Source organism: Panthera tigris, chromosome B2 (genome assembly GCF_018350195.1).
Source record: "Panthera tigris isolate Pti1 chromosome B2, P.tigris_Pti1_mat1.1, whole genome shotgun sequence".
Taxonomy (NCBI): domain Eukaryota; kingdom Metazoa; phylum Chordata; class Mammalia; order Carnivora; family Felidae; genus Panthera; species Panthera tigris.
Window position 1 is genome coordinate 138,684,949 of NC_056664.1, and position 15,834 is coordinate 138,700,782.

Below are 15,834 nucleotides of genomic sequence, written 5' to 3' on the forward strand. Positions count from 1 at the left end.
ACTAAATCGTGGCCACCTGCAGTCAGCAGGCACTCGTCTGTCCCGTCACTGGTGATTGTCGTGTGCTACCTCGGTGCATTTCTGTGCCCTCGTTTATTAGGTTCATCTTTACATTTCCGTGTAAGGTAAGGGCTCTCCTGTGACATAAGCTCACGTTGAATTTTACAGTGTACGTTCCTTCTGCCTTTGGAAAGAGAACCCTGTGGTCTAGAAAACAGTGTGAGTGATTCCTCATCCTTTTTGTACCATTTTGATAAATCTAAAAACCTCAGGCTGTTTTTTTCTAGAGGTGGTTTTTTTTTTTTAACGTCTGAGAGAAAGTGTGAGTGAGAGCACACGCGCATGAGCGACGGAGGGGCAGGGAGAGAGGGAGACACAGAACCTGAAGCAGGCCCCAGGCTCTGAGCTGTCTGCACAGAGCCTGTCACGGGACTCGAACTCACGACCTGTGAGGTCATGACCTGAGCCGAAGTCAGAAGTCGGATGCTTAACGGACTGAGCCACCCAGGCGCCCCTAGAGTTTTCTGTTTAGGGATTGTATCACTAAGAGGAGAGGCCCCCCATAGAGAAATTGGATCACCTTGAATGCATCTTAGCTCCCACCCCGTAGTCTGACCTGGCCCTGAGGGGGCGCTGGAGGGTGTCTGCGGCTGCTCCTGCGGGCCTTGGGCTCACCCTTGCTCCCTGTGGGGTGAAGCCTGTCTCAGCCAGTTTGCCTTCCGGGGAAGCCATTTATCCCTTTGCTTCTGGATTCCCGCTGCCGAGACCATTTGGGGGTGTTATTAGATCTTTCTGTAAGTTAGGGACCTTAACGAAGTGCAGAGTAAATTGAGAAGAAGTCCTTTGTACGGTTTTTAGCTGTTCCTTTTTTTTGTTTTGTTTTAAACTAAGGGGAACTTTTCTGACAATTAGCTAGGATGTGACAGCCGACACCATAGTTGCACTCGGATCACTGAGTCGTGCAGACCCGGTGAAGCTTCCAGAAGGACGAGCGGGAGGTTTTCCGTGCACAGCATGAGAACACACACCATGCTGACCACACCTTCCCAGGGCGAGGCTACCCTTGATAACTGGCCATTTGCCCAGAGTCTGAAGCTTGTCTTTTTGTTTTTTCCAACATTCTTTTTGAAGGGCGATAGAAGTAGCAGGAATCTAATTCTTCTGCTTAGTATGCTGGCATAGCGAAACCCTGTGCCCGTCATCCAGACCAGATCCGGTCCACTGCGATGGCTGGGTCTCAGCTGTTCTGTGTGGTGCAGGGAGAGGACGCGGTGGCAGCTAGGGATCCGCCAGACCCACCACGTGTCGTCACAGGACCAGTTAGACAGCACGAGGGATCTTTCCTTTGAGGTCTGCGTGCTAAGTCCGTTACAGATCTTCCCCTGCAAGGTAATGTCCTTATGCTCCTTAACCAAGGATGGAAAGTGCATACTGCAAATGTGGTCACTTGCCTTTAATATTTCCCTGTGAAATATTACTCCAAATTATACAGCACTTTTCAGCCCTTTTTCTTAGGCTGAAAGTATTTGGGGGCCCGAGTAGTACAACTAGATGCCTGTGACGAACCAGTCTGCGGTCCTGGCAGTCCCTGCGTGAGGGGTCTTGGCCGCGGACGGAGCCAGGAGAGCCCAGGCCAAGCTTGGCCCCTGCCACGTGCAGGCCTCCTGATGGCTCATGGAGTAGCTACGAAATCGCCCTCATCATTCCCAACAGTTCTGGACGCTGCGATGTGCTTATCCCACTGTGATTTTTTTCCTTTTAAGACCCAAATCCTAGGGTGAAATTGAAAAGCCTCAGGGAGCCACGTCTCCAGATAAGAGCAAAGTAAACCTCAAAGTGTCACACCCAGGGGATCAGATTTTATTCATCCAAAGCCGGGAGGAAGCCGGCCCGACACCTTTCTGCCGAAAAAGTACTGCACTGTGTCCGGGTTGGAAGGGTCATCGCAGAACCGCTTTCAGAAGGAGGCGCTCTGGGGAGCCTCTGGGGCGTGGGGGCGTGATCCCCCTTGTTCTGCGGCTGCTCCTGAGAGAATGGGGCTCCTGGAAGAACGACCCATTGCAGCCCTAGTATAGGGAAGCAAAGGGTCCTTATCCATACATTTAAAACAGCAGACCCAAACCTAACAAAACGAAACCCCAAAACTGTTCAGATCTCTTTTGTCCCCCAATTTTATTGAGATATAATTGAGAAAACTGTATCTCCAAAGCATACAGCTTGATGATTTGCTATACATAAACATTGTGAAATAATTACCACAGTCAAGTTCGTTTTCTGTTTGGGGTGTGTGTGTGTGTGTGTGTGTGTGTGTGTGTGTGTGTGTGTGTGTGTCCAGAATGCTTAGGCGCTTCATGCCAGAGTCCTCTGTGAGATGGTCTTCATCTGTAAATAAGATCAAATCGTTTTCAAGCAGGGATCAGCCTTAGTGTAAGCTCAGGTCCTGAAAAAAATTTCATTCTGGTCGGCATCCCTGCTTTTCCATACAGCATAGTTTCAGGGAAAACTCCATTTAAGTTTTGAAAGGAATTCACAGAGAGAATACTCATTTCGTGTTCTCCTTTCAAAAAGGAGGTCCACAGCGAACCCAAGTTTCTCAGTGTGGATCCTGCAAACTGGAAAATCCTAATCTGAGCTGTGCCTCCGAAGGCGGGGTGTTCGTGACCCTACACAGGCACGCGCTGTCGGGCTACGGGATCTTCACGCACCCACAGCCCTGCCTGGTGAACGCCTGTCGTTTTTAAAGCAGCATTCCCAGGGTGGAGTTGGGACGGTGGTACAGAGAAGCCTTCTAAAAGATGTGGCTGTCGTGTGTGGAAACGACGCTGCTTCTCCGAGCAGAGGTGGCCCCCAGGGGCCGGTGGCCGCATCCCAAGCACACCGGGAGTGTGTTTGGATTCTGTCAGGGCCAGGACGCCGTGACCACATGGGCAGGGGCGGAGGGGCACATCTGCTTTGCCTCCTGCTCTGCCAGATCCCCGGGAGGGGTGGGCACCCTGCAGAGCTAGGTGGGGTGGCCCTGTGCCGTCAGGGTCTCGCCCACACCTCCGGGCCCCTCGTTTATACAGTGTCCGTCACGGAGAGGATTAAATGCCAGCAGATTCTGGAGAACACCCGCCGCCCGGGTCTACCTGGCGAATAGCAGGTGCTCAGCAACTGTGAGTGCCCTTTACTCCGTGACCCAGATGGCAATCCGAGGGGTTACCAGATGGGTTAGGGATCTAGGGAAGTTGCTCAGAAATGAGCGTTGCCGGGACTGTGCCGAGGACTGGGGGCGGAGCCAGGAAAGAACCCTGGGCCTCTGAATGTTGCCTGTGCTTTTCGCCACTGTCACCGTTTTGGGTGTGAAAACAGCCCATCCAAAGTAGTCCCCATTCCTAGAACTTGCTCAGCAGATACACTCCAAATTCTGCCTTTAACCGTTCAATGCTGATGCCTGTCCCTACGAATAGAGGCACAGAAACGTAACCAGATACAACGTAAAAACACCATTGGTGTCCATCTTCTTTCTGTTCCACTTCCTGCCTCCTGAGCCCAAGTGACCCCCCCCCCCCGCCCCATCCCCACACCCCCACCCCCACCCCCCAGCCTGAGACGATGGTGAAAGTGCTGTGCGTGAGGAAGGGGACTTTGTAAGCGCTCCAGCATTTCGTTGATGGTACCTTAAGATGTTCATTTGCTCTGAGAATCTCCACTAACACTCACTTTTCCAAGTTCATCTTCCCAGAAGCGTTCTTAAAGCGGATTCTGATTTTCTGAAATGGCAAGGATACTTTATTTTTAAAACCTCGTTATTTTAACACTGCATCGTTAGGTGTGATTCTGACATCCCAGCAACGTGAAGCTGTAAGCTCACCAGCTGCCATTAACTTATGGTGCGTTTTGTCAGATTTTATGCGGTGTATGTGAACTTAATATAGACTCCATAGCCCTGGAAGCTGTGACTTGTCAGAATTGCAAAATTACATTGTCTGGGCTTGTGGCGCAAATAGCAGTAGCAGAGATTTCAAATGAGTGAGTTTTGGGAGTCTCCGTATCATTATCATCTGGGGTTGTTGAGCTCAGTTCGTCGAGGGCCTGACCCGGACGGAATACCAGGGTCATGGGTGTGATTCTGGCTACTTCCTCGGTCTCAGGAGCTTAGTCTGTAAATTTTTTATATGGCTGTCCTTCACTCCAGACCCTGGGGACAGCGTGTCAGGCTGACGGCAACACTGCCCCCAGGAAGCCCAGTTGGAGATTGCTCGCGATTCTGATAGGTAGACCAGTAGTTGTCACGTGGCTCACATGTTAGCCACACTTGGGAAGCTTTTAGAAAATACTCCGGCGCCTGGGTGGCTCAGTTGGTTAAGTGGCCGACTTCGGCTCAGGCCATGGTCTCCCGGTTCATGGGTTTGAGCCCCGCGTCAGGCTCTCTGCCGACAGCTCAGAGCCTGGAGCTTTTCAGATTCCGTGTCTCCCTCTCTCTCTGCCTCTCCCTCACTCGTGCTCTGTCTCTTTCTCAAAAATAAATAAACATTAACATTTAAAAAAAAATTAAGACAATACTCCTACAAGGGGCTTCACATGTGGATTGTGAGCCAGTTGTTCTAGCCATGGGTGTTTCTTAAAGCTCCCGACACGAAGCTCATGCATGGCCAGGGTTGAGGTGCACTGGAAAGGGGGTGCACACAACTTGGAGTGGTTTCGTTGTACTTCCGAGGGCTCCTTAATGATGCTCACGTCCCGGAAGAGAGAAAAGCCGCCTTTTGGCTACAGTGTTCTATTTGGCTTTTACTATCTGTCATTTGGCTTTTGGGGCATGGCTGAACAGTGCTGGAATCTCTTCAGCAATGAATCATAAGATTTGGTTGTTTTAAACATGAAATGAGGCGTTTTGATAAATCAAGATGCATTTTTTTTAATGTTTATTTATTTTTGAGAGAGAGCATGAGCAGGGGAGGGGCAGAGAGAGAGGGAGACACAGAATTCAAAGCAGGCTCCAGGCTGAGCTCTGAGCGCAGAGCGTGATGCGGGGCTCGAACTCACGAACTGTGAGATCATGACCTGAGCCGAAGTTGGCTGCTTAACTGACTGAGCCACCCAGGCGCCCCTCAAGATGCAGTTTTTTAAATGTTTGTTTATTTTTGAGAGGGAGAGAGAAAGAGCGCGAGCATGAGCCGGAGAGGAGGCAGAGCGAGAGGGAGACAGAATCTGAAGCAGGCTCCAGGCTCTGAGCTGTCAGCACAGAGCCTGACGCAGGGCTCGAACTCACCATGGGCTCTTTGGAAGCCCAGTACCGGCTGTGTGGTTGATTGAACTTTGGCACCAAGATTTACGTGAAAATAAAAGAGAAATGATTCTGTTTAAAGGGCCCAGCAGACTGGGGGGCTCTCCTCGCAGACATCTGGGTGGAGAGGAGGCTCGCGGTCACTCCCCTGAGCTGGGGTCTTTACGTTACCTGCTCGTTCCTCACTGCACTTCCGGCTCATTCTTGGCTCTTCCTTGGAGCGCGTGTGTTCCTGCCAGGACCGTGGGACGACCCATTTCTCCCCTGAAGCCTCGCACACAGCGGAGGGATTCCCGTTGCTTTGCCGCGTCTTCCCCCTTCCGTTTGCTCCGCACGAGCTTGGGCTGGTTTTCACTCTGCCCTTGGCTGCGCTTTGGGGTTTCTTACGTGATCGCCTGGGGCAGGACCTGTCTTCCTTTTGGAGGCAGAGCAGGCCCTCGGGTGACACCCGCTGAGCTTAGAAGATGAACCGGAAGGTCAGTGTTGAGTGTAGAGCCGGGAGGGGGACCGGGGAGGGCGGCAGTGCCCTGTTTTTCCTCCGAGGCACTTCAGGTCGTCAGGCGCCAGCTTTTTTAACGGGTGTGCGTCGGGCCACTGCGGTTGCGTGACACATGCTTGTGTGAGTTGTTCGTGTTCTGAAGCGTCCCCGAGAGGATGAATTCCACACTAGGAGATGGTCCTGACAAGCTCGGCTTTTGACTTCGGCCGGAGGGACGGGTCGGGGATGAAGGCGTTGACGCCGAAGGAGGGGGAGTTTGCGGGAGGGACGGCGAGTTGCCAAAGACGGGTGGACGCTCGTCACGCGTACCGGGGCCACTGCTTTGTCACTCGGTAACACTGCTGTGCGGTGGGGGGGAGCTGAGGGCTTGCTGGGCACTCGGGGCAGCGACGGGCACGGGCCCTGCCCTTGGCCGGCTTACTCGCCGGCAGGTGCTACGTGGGCTGGAGCCTGTGCGGGGGTGGGGTGGAGGGAGAGGCAAGTTAGAGGACGCTGAGTGTAGGCTGGTGATGCTCCAGGCACCGTGGAGACGTACAGGAGGAGACCCGTTTGAGCCTTGAAGCCACGACGTCAGGCAGGATGAAGGGGCCCCCCTGGAGAACCTTTGTCATCGCTGTGCTGGAATCCGAGTAGCAGCTCGCGCTGCAGGCTCTCGGTCCCCAGACGTTCCCACTCCTCTCGTCCCCTCGGTGTGTGACTGCCCCCACTATCCCGAAGCCTCCCAGGGAGCCTGCTCACCCCTGTTCTCCGGCACTCACCGGGGTGGCCGGGTCACCTGCTCCCGTCTGCACCCTCTGTGGGGCTCTGCCCCCGCCCCCTGCAGGGTAGGGGACGTCCCTCCCTCCCCGCCCGCCCCGGCAGGTGCAGCCGCTCTAACCGCTCACTCGTGTTCTGTTGGCACGAGCCCGCGGGGCTGGGGAGTGGACGGGGGGGGCAGGGCCGCGAGCCCCTGTGGCCAGGTCGCCCCGAAATTCGCGCAGTCACGCCGTTCCCGGGGCCGTCGGGCCGCCGCGTCGGGGGGGCTCCCCAGCGGGCTCCGAGAAAGCCGCGGTCTTGGTTTGAGAGCCACCTCAACTCCGTTACCAAGGGTCAACCTGTGCCGTTTTCTAGTTTCGGTACGAAAGAGCCATCTGTTCTGTTCTGACAACAGAAACGCATCCGGCGTAGATACCCTGTCTTCACTCCCGTTACCTTAAACGGTAGCCAGAGCGGTCCGAGATGAATGAACCCGGCTGTGCTAGGTTCTCGCCCCCCCCCCCCCCCCAGGTCCCCGAGAGGGCGCTGGGCAGGGACGAGCACCGCCTGCGTCCTGGCCGGGAAGCTGCCAAAACGGAGCGCGCCCCGAACGTCCCCTTCCCCGTCTTTCCGCCTCCCAGAGCGCCGAACAGATCGCTGCGCTGTGTAGGAGTTTCAACGACTCGCAGACCACCGGCATGGAAGGGCCGAGGGGGACCCGGGAGCCACCTCCGAGGCCGCTGGCTCGCCACCTCTCCGATGCGGATCGCCTCCGGAAAGTCATCCAGGAGCTGATGGACACGGAGAAGTCCTACGTGAAGGTAACGGGCGACTCCGCACGTTCTTGCCGGCTCTGTGGCCCCGCGGCGGCCAGCGGTATGTGGGCGGGGGGCCCCCAGGTCGCATGCGCCCCGAAGCCCGGCAGTCCTGACGGAGCCCCCTGCCCCTCGAAGTGGTGAACTGCCGCTGGGGAGGGGGCGAGGGTGCAGGAGCTGGGAGGGCCCGGAAGGATGGGCTCCTCGGCTCCCTTGGTTACCACGGTAGCTTTCACTATGGAAACATGTTCTAGCTCATCGTGTGCGGTCTGTGGGAAGGGAGTCTCCTGGCGGAGTCGGAGGGGGCCGGAGAGCACTTAGGGGAGGAGGGACTCGGGAACAGCTTGCTCCCAGGAGACTGTTGCTGCAGCCCCCAGACCTGCCTGGTGGAGGTCACCGTGCGGGACAGAGTCCCACGCTGGAGCAGCTGGCCTACACGTGGCCGCTCCCACGCCCGTGCGGACGGGTGGTTGCTGAGAATCTTCGGCACCCGAAGCATTCACTTATTTATCTCTGAAGCCCTCAGTAAATAGTTCAGGACACATTTTTAAAAAGTTTTATTTATTTATTTTGAGAGAGAGGGAGCGAGGAAGGGAGAGAATGAGAATGAGAATCCCAAGCAGGCTCCACACTGTGGGTATGGGGCCCCTTGCGGGACTTGAACTTACAAACTGTGACATCACCACCTGAGCCAAAATCCCGAGTTGGATGCTTAACCCGCCGAGCCCCCCAGGTGCCCCTATAGTTTGAGAGACATATTTTACGAAGAGCACTGGAGCCTGGGAAGGGAAGACAGAGTTCTTTTGCTTTAAGTATTTGCTGAGGCTCGGGTAGTACCGTAAGCTCACTTCATTGGCCTGTTCTGGAAGCAGCAAGGCAGTGGGCAGAGGATCCCGCCTGGCTTTGCCTCGGTGCAGCGGCCTGGCCTGGGGCCGTCCCCTCCACCTCCGTCCTCCCGGGTCTCAGACGGGCGTGCCCTTGTTCCTGCACAGGTGTGTGCACACACAGACACAGCTGTCACCTTCTTTCTCCGCGAGACGGGCCTGAGCTTCCCCTTTCATTAGTGTCCCTGTCATTTTATCTGGGCTTTACTGAAGGCCTCATACACAGGTAGCCCAGGAAAACTACCCAGAGCCCCTTCTTTTTGGTCCCATAGAGAAGAAAAGAAAGCTATGGAGTTGACAGTTTAATTTCACGTCCCGTTACGTGTTGTCCCGCGGATGATGTGAACGTTGGGGAGCTCAGCCTAGATTTCTGGATCTTCCTGTGACCGCGGTGGCCTCTCCCAAGCAGCTTTGGGCGCTGTGGTTTGAGGCTTCAAGAGACCCTCCGGCCTCTTGAGGGTGGCCATGAGCTTTCCACCGAGATTCAAGGGCAGAATTCCTCGAAGTCCCCTTCCTGTTGTCGCTGATGTTCCGTTTTACCGTGAGGCCGCACGGGAGGCTGGTTTCCCTGAGATGCTGGTAGGGTATAAAGGTGGACGTTGCGGGTGAGCTAGACAGGAAGGACCCTTCTCTCTGCAAGAAACCTGCACTTTGTTCCCTTAGGGCTGCAGCTGTCCGGCTCCGCGCCTGCCTGCTCGAGGCGTGTAAGTCCCGCCGAGCAGCACCGGCCGCACGAGGGAAGAGGGCAGCCTGTCACTGTCTCTCACAAAATAACCAGCACCCGGTGCCTCTTGTGATTCGCACACACACCGTTTTTATTTTGTGGTTTCTTTTCGTGGCTGACATTTAACACGGGATTTTACTTGTTCGTCTAACCTTGATCCCTGCATGCGTGCAACTTGGAATTTTCAGCCTTTGTGTGTTCCCTCGAGATACGGTTCAGTAACTCAGCACACCTCCCTGCTCGGAAGCAGTCGCCGGGGAGGATGGTGAGGGAGGGAAGGCCAGGGAGCTGTTGGTTGCGAAATAGTAAAAGGCCTCCCAGGCCTGTCTGCTTGCTCCCAGAATCTATGCCATAAGGTTCTGGAGGCTTCGGGCTCTTACAGAAAGCTCTCTGGGTCTCGATTTCTCCATTGTAAAATGAGAGAGCAAAGTAACGGACTTTGTAGTCGATCACTTAATGTTTTCATACTCAAAATTCTTCAGAATAAGCGAAACAAGAAAAAAATCTTTCCTATTACAAAATTATATCCTGGTCTTGGCTTCAAATTATCGCAAATAAACCATTTATGGAAGGAGTTGTATAAATGCCATCAACTCCCACTGTTCCGTACCACTGGGGCCCGGTGTACTGGGGGCTCAAATATGGCCTAGATTATAGGCCGCTGATCCTTGGACATTTTTTCTTGCATTTGAATACGAGAGTTCAAAATTGTGCTAATGCGTCAACCCCAGAGTTGAAGAGCTTCCCAGGTCTTGTCCTGTCCTACTCAGCTCCGTGGTGGGGCTGTCACCATGCTCCCCGGTACAGAGGAGGAAGCCAGGGGAGCCGGCAGGGGTGCTCGTGCCCGACAGAAGTGCCTCGCCAGAGCTCCCCTTGTCCGAGGGGAGGCGGATGCCCCCTTGCACCGGTCCACAGAAGGAGTGGCTCTGTCACCAAGCTAAGCAGAGTAGGTGACCCAGCTGCTGCGTGTACTGCGGGATTAGCCCATGTGAATTAGGGCAGAAATGAGAGTAACCAGTTTTATTTATTTACTTACTTAATTTTTTTTTTTTTTAATTTTTTTTTTTCAACGTTTTTTTTTATTTTTATTTTTGGGACAGAGAGAGACAGAGCATGAACGGGGGAGAGGCAGAGAGAGAGGGAGACACAGAATCGGAAACAGGCTCCAGGCTCCGAGCCATCAGCCCAGAGCCTGACGCGGGGCTCGAACTCACGGACCGCGAGATCGTGACCTGGCTGAAGTCGGACGCTTAACCGACTGCGCCACCCAGGCGCCCCATTTTTTTTAATGTTTATTTTTGAGGGACGGAACATGAGTGGGGGAGGGGCAAAGAGTCTCACACACACACACACACACACACACAATCCGAAACAGGCTCCAGGCTCTGAGCTGTCAGAGATCATGAGATCATGACCCATGAGATCATGACCTGAGCCGCAGTCAGACACTTAACCGATGGAGCCGCCCGGGCGCCCCTGATAGTAACCACTTTCAGGGTCACGAATTGCAACAAGACACGATTCCGTCATTCCCAGTGGGAGTCTGGAGCTGTGGTCAGGGTTGCTGGAAACTCTTGGGTATTTTGGAGACATGAGTGATAAAGACCCTTTTCTTCCACGTTTCAGGATCTGAGCTGCCTCTTTGAATTATATTTGGAGCCACTTCAGAATGAGACCTTTCTCACCCAAGACGAGGTAATCGGTCCCCTGCCACCCCCACCCGCCCCGCCGTCCACTAACGCACGGGTTAGTCTCTGTTTGCCCTTTAGCGGACCTCCCCGGAGGTTATATCTCCTGATTCCCCAGAGAACACACGGGACTTGAGCATCGTCAGAGGGACCAAGCGTGGCCTCCTCCAAAGCCGTTTATGTGGCCTCTGCCACATGAGGCCCAGCGGCAAGAGTTTGTAAATGCAGGACAGTCACGCCCTTTTTGTAGGAAGCGTGGCCCGGAGTCACTCCTTAATCCATGACTTGTTCGTGTTCAGTCTCCGTCATTGGTTCTTCGCTACTGACTCCCGTTTACCAGTTTGAATCCCGAAAAGGTTCCATCCGTTTAAAAAGTCAGTTTGGAACTGCCGGAGCCGGAGCTGTAAACCCCTGTGTGCAGACGGTGTCCCAGGGGGAATATGCTGCCTTCGTTCAAGGATCCGCTTCTGTCTGCTGCTCCCCGAAGGACTGGGGGTTCGTTGGGGCGGCCCCTCTCCACCCCCACCGCTGATGCCCTCTGTTCAATCCCGGCCTTCGTGCAGATGGAGTCACTGTTCGGCAGCTTGCCAGAGATGCTGGACTTTCAGAAGGTGTTTCTGGAGACTCTGGAGGATGGGATTTCAGCCGCCTCGGACTTCAACACCCTTGAAACTCCCTCACAGTTTAGAGTAAGTAGTTTTGACTCAGGTTTAAAGCAGAACCGGGTGGGTAGAGTGCGGCGTCCGCCCTTGGGAAAGAAAGTGTCCCTTGACTGCCGACAAGGTGAGTTCGGTGCTTTCGTTGCGCTGTTTTCCTGTGGCAGCTGGTGAGAGGCTACATTTTCACTTGAGTGGCCCTGTAAGCAGAAGTCTGGGTGGCCCAGGCTTTGTGGAGTCTGCCTGGTGGCTGACCGTGCCCACGCTCTTCACTCAAGTCTGCCGAAGGGGGACTTTGCTTGCGAAGCGGGAGCGCTGGCCCTGAGTCCCATCCTCCATTTTCACAAAGTCCCGTGACCCGGGGACATGGGTCCTGTGACACGGGTCGGTGGTACTGAGGGAGCCCTCTCTTCTGTGGAGCCCGTCTCCAGTGTGAGCATCCGGGACCCGGAAGGAGCCCCTCTGGGGAAGGAAAGGAGGCAGACGGTAGAAAGGGGGCAGGGCGGTACCCAGACGAGAGCATTTGTCCCGAGTAAGGCACAGTTGGCCTGATTAGTTATCCTCTCAGGTCATTCGTATCCCATTTTGTCAGGTGTATTTTTGTAGAACTTTCTTGCCCTTTGCCTGTAGCGTCAGTAGGCTCGGCTGCCAGAAAGCTTTCGATCAAGCTAAAGATCTGTGAGGGAAATACCAGACTGTTCTCCGTCTGCCGTGAAAATGGCACAGTCTTGGGCTTATTTCATTTGGTGATTTTCTGAGGCATTAGTGCTCCGGTGTCTGAAAGATGCCACGGATGCGCTGAAGTAGTCAGAGGCCACGCCAGGGCCAGCAGACGTTGAGTAAACCATGACCAATGTGACTTTTCTTCCCCTTCTAGAAACTACTGTTTTCCCTTGGAGGCTCTTTCCTTTATTACGCGGACCATTTTAAACTGTACAGCGGGTTCTGTGCTAATCATATCAAAGTACAGAAGGTTCTAGAGCGAGGTAAGTTGCTCATACCTTTATATCTGTGCTTTTTTTTTTTAAATTGTTAACAGAGTAAATTTGCATGTAATAAGTAGGGATAAATGCAGTTTTGATTGATCCTGCTCCGTTCTTGACCTTGAAATTGAGAGATATTAAAGGGAAACTTTTCGGTTTATTTCAGTTTATTGGCAACAGTGAAGATACGTCCTAAGGGCAGAGAAATTTCTTTCCCATGTGTCACTTTGCTGTTCAGTTACCTCTGGATTCTTTTTTACCAAATGCCTTGATCTAAAAACTCAGAACCATGAGCCCCTGGATGGGGACAGAAAACACTATGCTGTTTTGTTTCTTCCTTGTTAACCTTCTCACGCCCAAGGAATCACTGCACTCATAAGAAGTGTTAACTAAACTTAAAGCCTTTTTTGTGGAACCAGGAAAAAACTAACATTTAACAGCCCACACCCTCTCACTGAAATACCTTTCATCTTTCCACTTAAAAAAATTTTTTTTAATGTTAATTTATTTTGAGAGAGAGAAAGAGAGCAAGCTGGTGGGGCGGGAGAGAGAGAGGGAGGGAGGGAGAGAATGAATCCCAAGCAGGCTCCGTGCTGTCAGCACAGAGCTTGATTTGTGGGGCTCGATCCCACAACCCATGAGATCATGACCTGAGCTGAAATTAAGAGTTGGACGCTTAACCAACTGAGCCATCCAGGTGCCTCTCTCCACATTTTTATCATCTCACTTTATTCTAGTGGCTTTAACTGAAGACTCTCATTTTCTTTTGTCTGCGTAGACCTGCGTGGTCGACGCCCTCACTCTTCCCTTTCGTGCTGCCATCAGACCTCACTCTGTGGAGCTGAGAGAGATGCCTGAGTGCGGGTTCCTGCCCGGCAGCGGGTCAGGTTTAGGCACATGGCCCGCGCCCTGAGCCACCTGGGCTTCCGGTGACGGGCCAGCCCGTCAGCCCAGCCTGGGAAGTGTATTCGGAGATCCGGTGACAGCCGTGACCTCCTTTAGGTGCGCGCGTATTGTGGGGAATGTTGCGGCGTGGTTACCGTCACCGTCCCGTTAACCTGCCGTTCGGTCCGGTCCGGTAACACCCAGACCAGGAACGCTGCTTTCCCTGAGGTGGCTCTGTTGCTGAGGCTTCTCTCAGTTACACACACATCTTCACGTACGAGACGACAGTTCTCAAATCGGTCTCTCTCTCAAGATGCTTCTCTGTCCCAGTCTTTGGAACTCTCATACACTTCTGGTGGTGAAGATCAGAGGAGGAAAAATCAGTGATGCCGGCACAGGACCTGAGGTCGTGAGCAGCGACGATTCGGTTTGTACGGAGAACATCAGACAAATACGGGAGTGTCTGAGGCTCGGACAGTACAGGCATCTTATGAAAACGTGCGCAGTCCTGTTTACGTTCATCAGAACCGTCTCCAGACCAGGTTACCAGGCTGCCTGACTTCTCCGGTGTGAACTGGGGGATAAGACCCGAACCTGCTGAAACCTCAACTGTTATCATGTCTTAAATTCCTAGGATCAAAATGACTCCCCCCTGCCCGCCGCCCCCCCCCCCCCGGACTTGAATGCCTTCTTTAGAAATACAAGTGGCCTCATGCGGTTCACCCCCGTTATAATTCGCTACCACTCTAGAAGCCAGTGAGTCAGGGCTCTCTTCTGGGACAGAACTCTTCTGTATTTGAACTTTTCTTAGTTGCATCAACACGGCAGTAGCCGCCAAGCTCAGTTCTAAGCCCCCTCCTGTCTGTCATATGCTTCTAAACGGCATTGTCAGAAAGGATCTCACGGTTGTTGTTCAGTGTTTCTTTCTCCAGACCAGGGAACAGACTCTGCAGTATCATGGAAGGCATGTGGAGGTTTTTTCCAACACTCTGAGCATTAGCCGGCTCCACGGATGTGCCCCTGTCATTTGGTTTACATCTGGATCTTTCCAGTTTCGTGGAAGACCAGGCTCAGGTTTAAGAAACGGTGTCTCGAAGTGCCGGGAGTTAACGAGCTCCAGCCCAAATCTGCCTCTTGTACTTGTTTAAACAGAGACCTGACTCCATCGGCGTTTCCTCCCAGAAACGCCTTCTTCTTGAAGGTCAATACACAGTAATGTTAGCGCATCACCAATGCTTTGCCCGGTTCTGAAGGATCGTCTCGCCATCCACTTGGGTAGTCACATTCAAAATGGTACCGCACCTCCTAGAAGTTGTAGGTTTTGCCTCTGGAACAGAACCCCAGGTGAGGGTGTAATTTCATTCAAATCAGCTGAATTCCAAACAGCTGGTCACCCATGGTCAGCAGGTGGAATCCAAAGCAGCCACTTGTGCACCCGTTGGCTCTCTGGAAACTAAATGGAGTTGGGTTCCCGTGCGTGCTCTTCGTGACGTCAGACTCTGAATACAGGGAGTGTTCACTGCCCACAGAGGTGCCGTGTGGTGGAAGGATTGGACTGCTCAGAGCTGTGGAGGTGAAGGCAGCAGTGCTTATCAATTTAGTTTAAAAGAAAGAAAGAAAGGGGTACACGGTGGCTCAGTCAGCTAAGTGTACGACTCTTGATTCGGCTCAGGTCATGATCTCACGGTTCGTGAGTTCAAGCCCCACATCAGGCTTCTGCGTTGAGAGTGTGGAGCCTGCTTCGGATTCTCTCTCTCCCTCTCTCTCTCTTCTCCCACCCCCCCCCCACCAAGCCCCCCACTTGTGCTCTCTCACTCAAAATAAATAAACTTAAAAAAAAAAGATAACCCCTAAGTATACAGAATAAGTAATGATCTGTGCTAGGACGGTGTTGGGGGGGGGGGAGGGTGGAATACTGGTTTATTTTGCTACGGGATTCTTCCGTAGAATAGGATATAGGATGATACATTTTCGTGGCTTTGTGAATTGGTTGAAACTCACTTTTTAGGCACCTAGAACAATCTCTCTCACGGGTTTGCATGTGAATATGTCTCGAAAGTCAGACATTCCTGCATTTCGACTTGGTGTTCCTCTCTGGCCTATGTAAGCTCCCTTTGCCGGTGGGATTGGCCCCAGAGCTGTGATGCCGAATCCGTGTTGACGGCTGGGTGCCGGGCCTGCTGAAGCATTTGGGTGTTTGTAAAGAACGCCATTGGGAGGGCTGTGGAATAGACGATCTGGGACCGCATTAGAAACGAAATGAAGTCGGGTTTCGTTCACACTGCTGTGCTCTTCTAAGGGTCTTTTCCCTGCCTGCTTGTAGCTAAAACTGATCAAGCCTTCAAGGCTTTTCTGGACGCCCGGAATCCCACCAAACAGCATTCCTCCACCCTCGAGTCCTACCTCATCAAGCCAGTTCAGAGGGTGCTCAAGTACCCTCTGCTGCTCAGGGAGCTCGTGTCGCTGACGGACCACGAGAGCGAGGAGCACTACCACCTGACAGGTGAGGAGACAGAGGCGGTGCTCGTGAACGCACGGCCGCCAGCCGCCAGCCCACGGGCCCCTCTTCCCGGCCTCGTTTCACACATGGCGACCGCAGTTCCTACAGTGACCGAGTGGGGATTAAAGGAGGTGATTCACATAAACCTCCCATCAGAGCACCTGCCAAGTGGAAAGTGCCCAATCAGCGTTCGCGTTTA

The 15,834-nt window shown here is 53.4% G+C and overlaps 1 protein-coding gene across 1 annotated transcript in view; it reads left to right on the forward strand.

The window, feature by feature from the left end:
* TIAM2 (TIAM Rac1 associated GEF 2) overlaps positions 1-15,834 on the forward strand; it is a 188,576-nt gene that overhangs the window by 165,163 nt on the left and 7,579 nt on the right. The window contains 5 exon segments of the mRNA XM_042987371.1: positions 7,142-7,321; positions 10,550-10,618; positions 11,175-11,300; positions 12,145-12,253; positions 15,459-15,638. Of these exon segments, the coding sequence (XP_042843305.1) occupies positions 7,142-7,321; positions 10,550-10,618; positions 11,175-11,300; positions 12,145-12,253; positions 15,459-15,638 (664 nt within the window).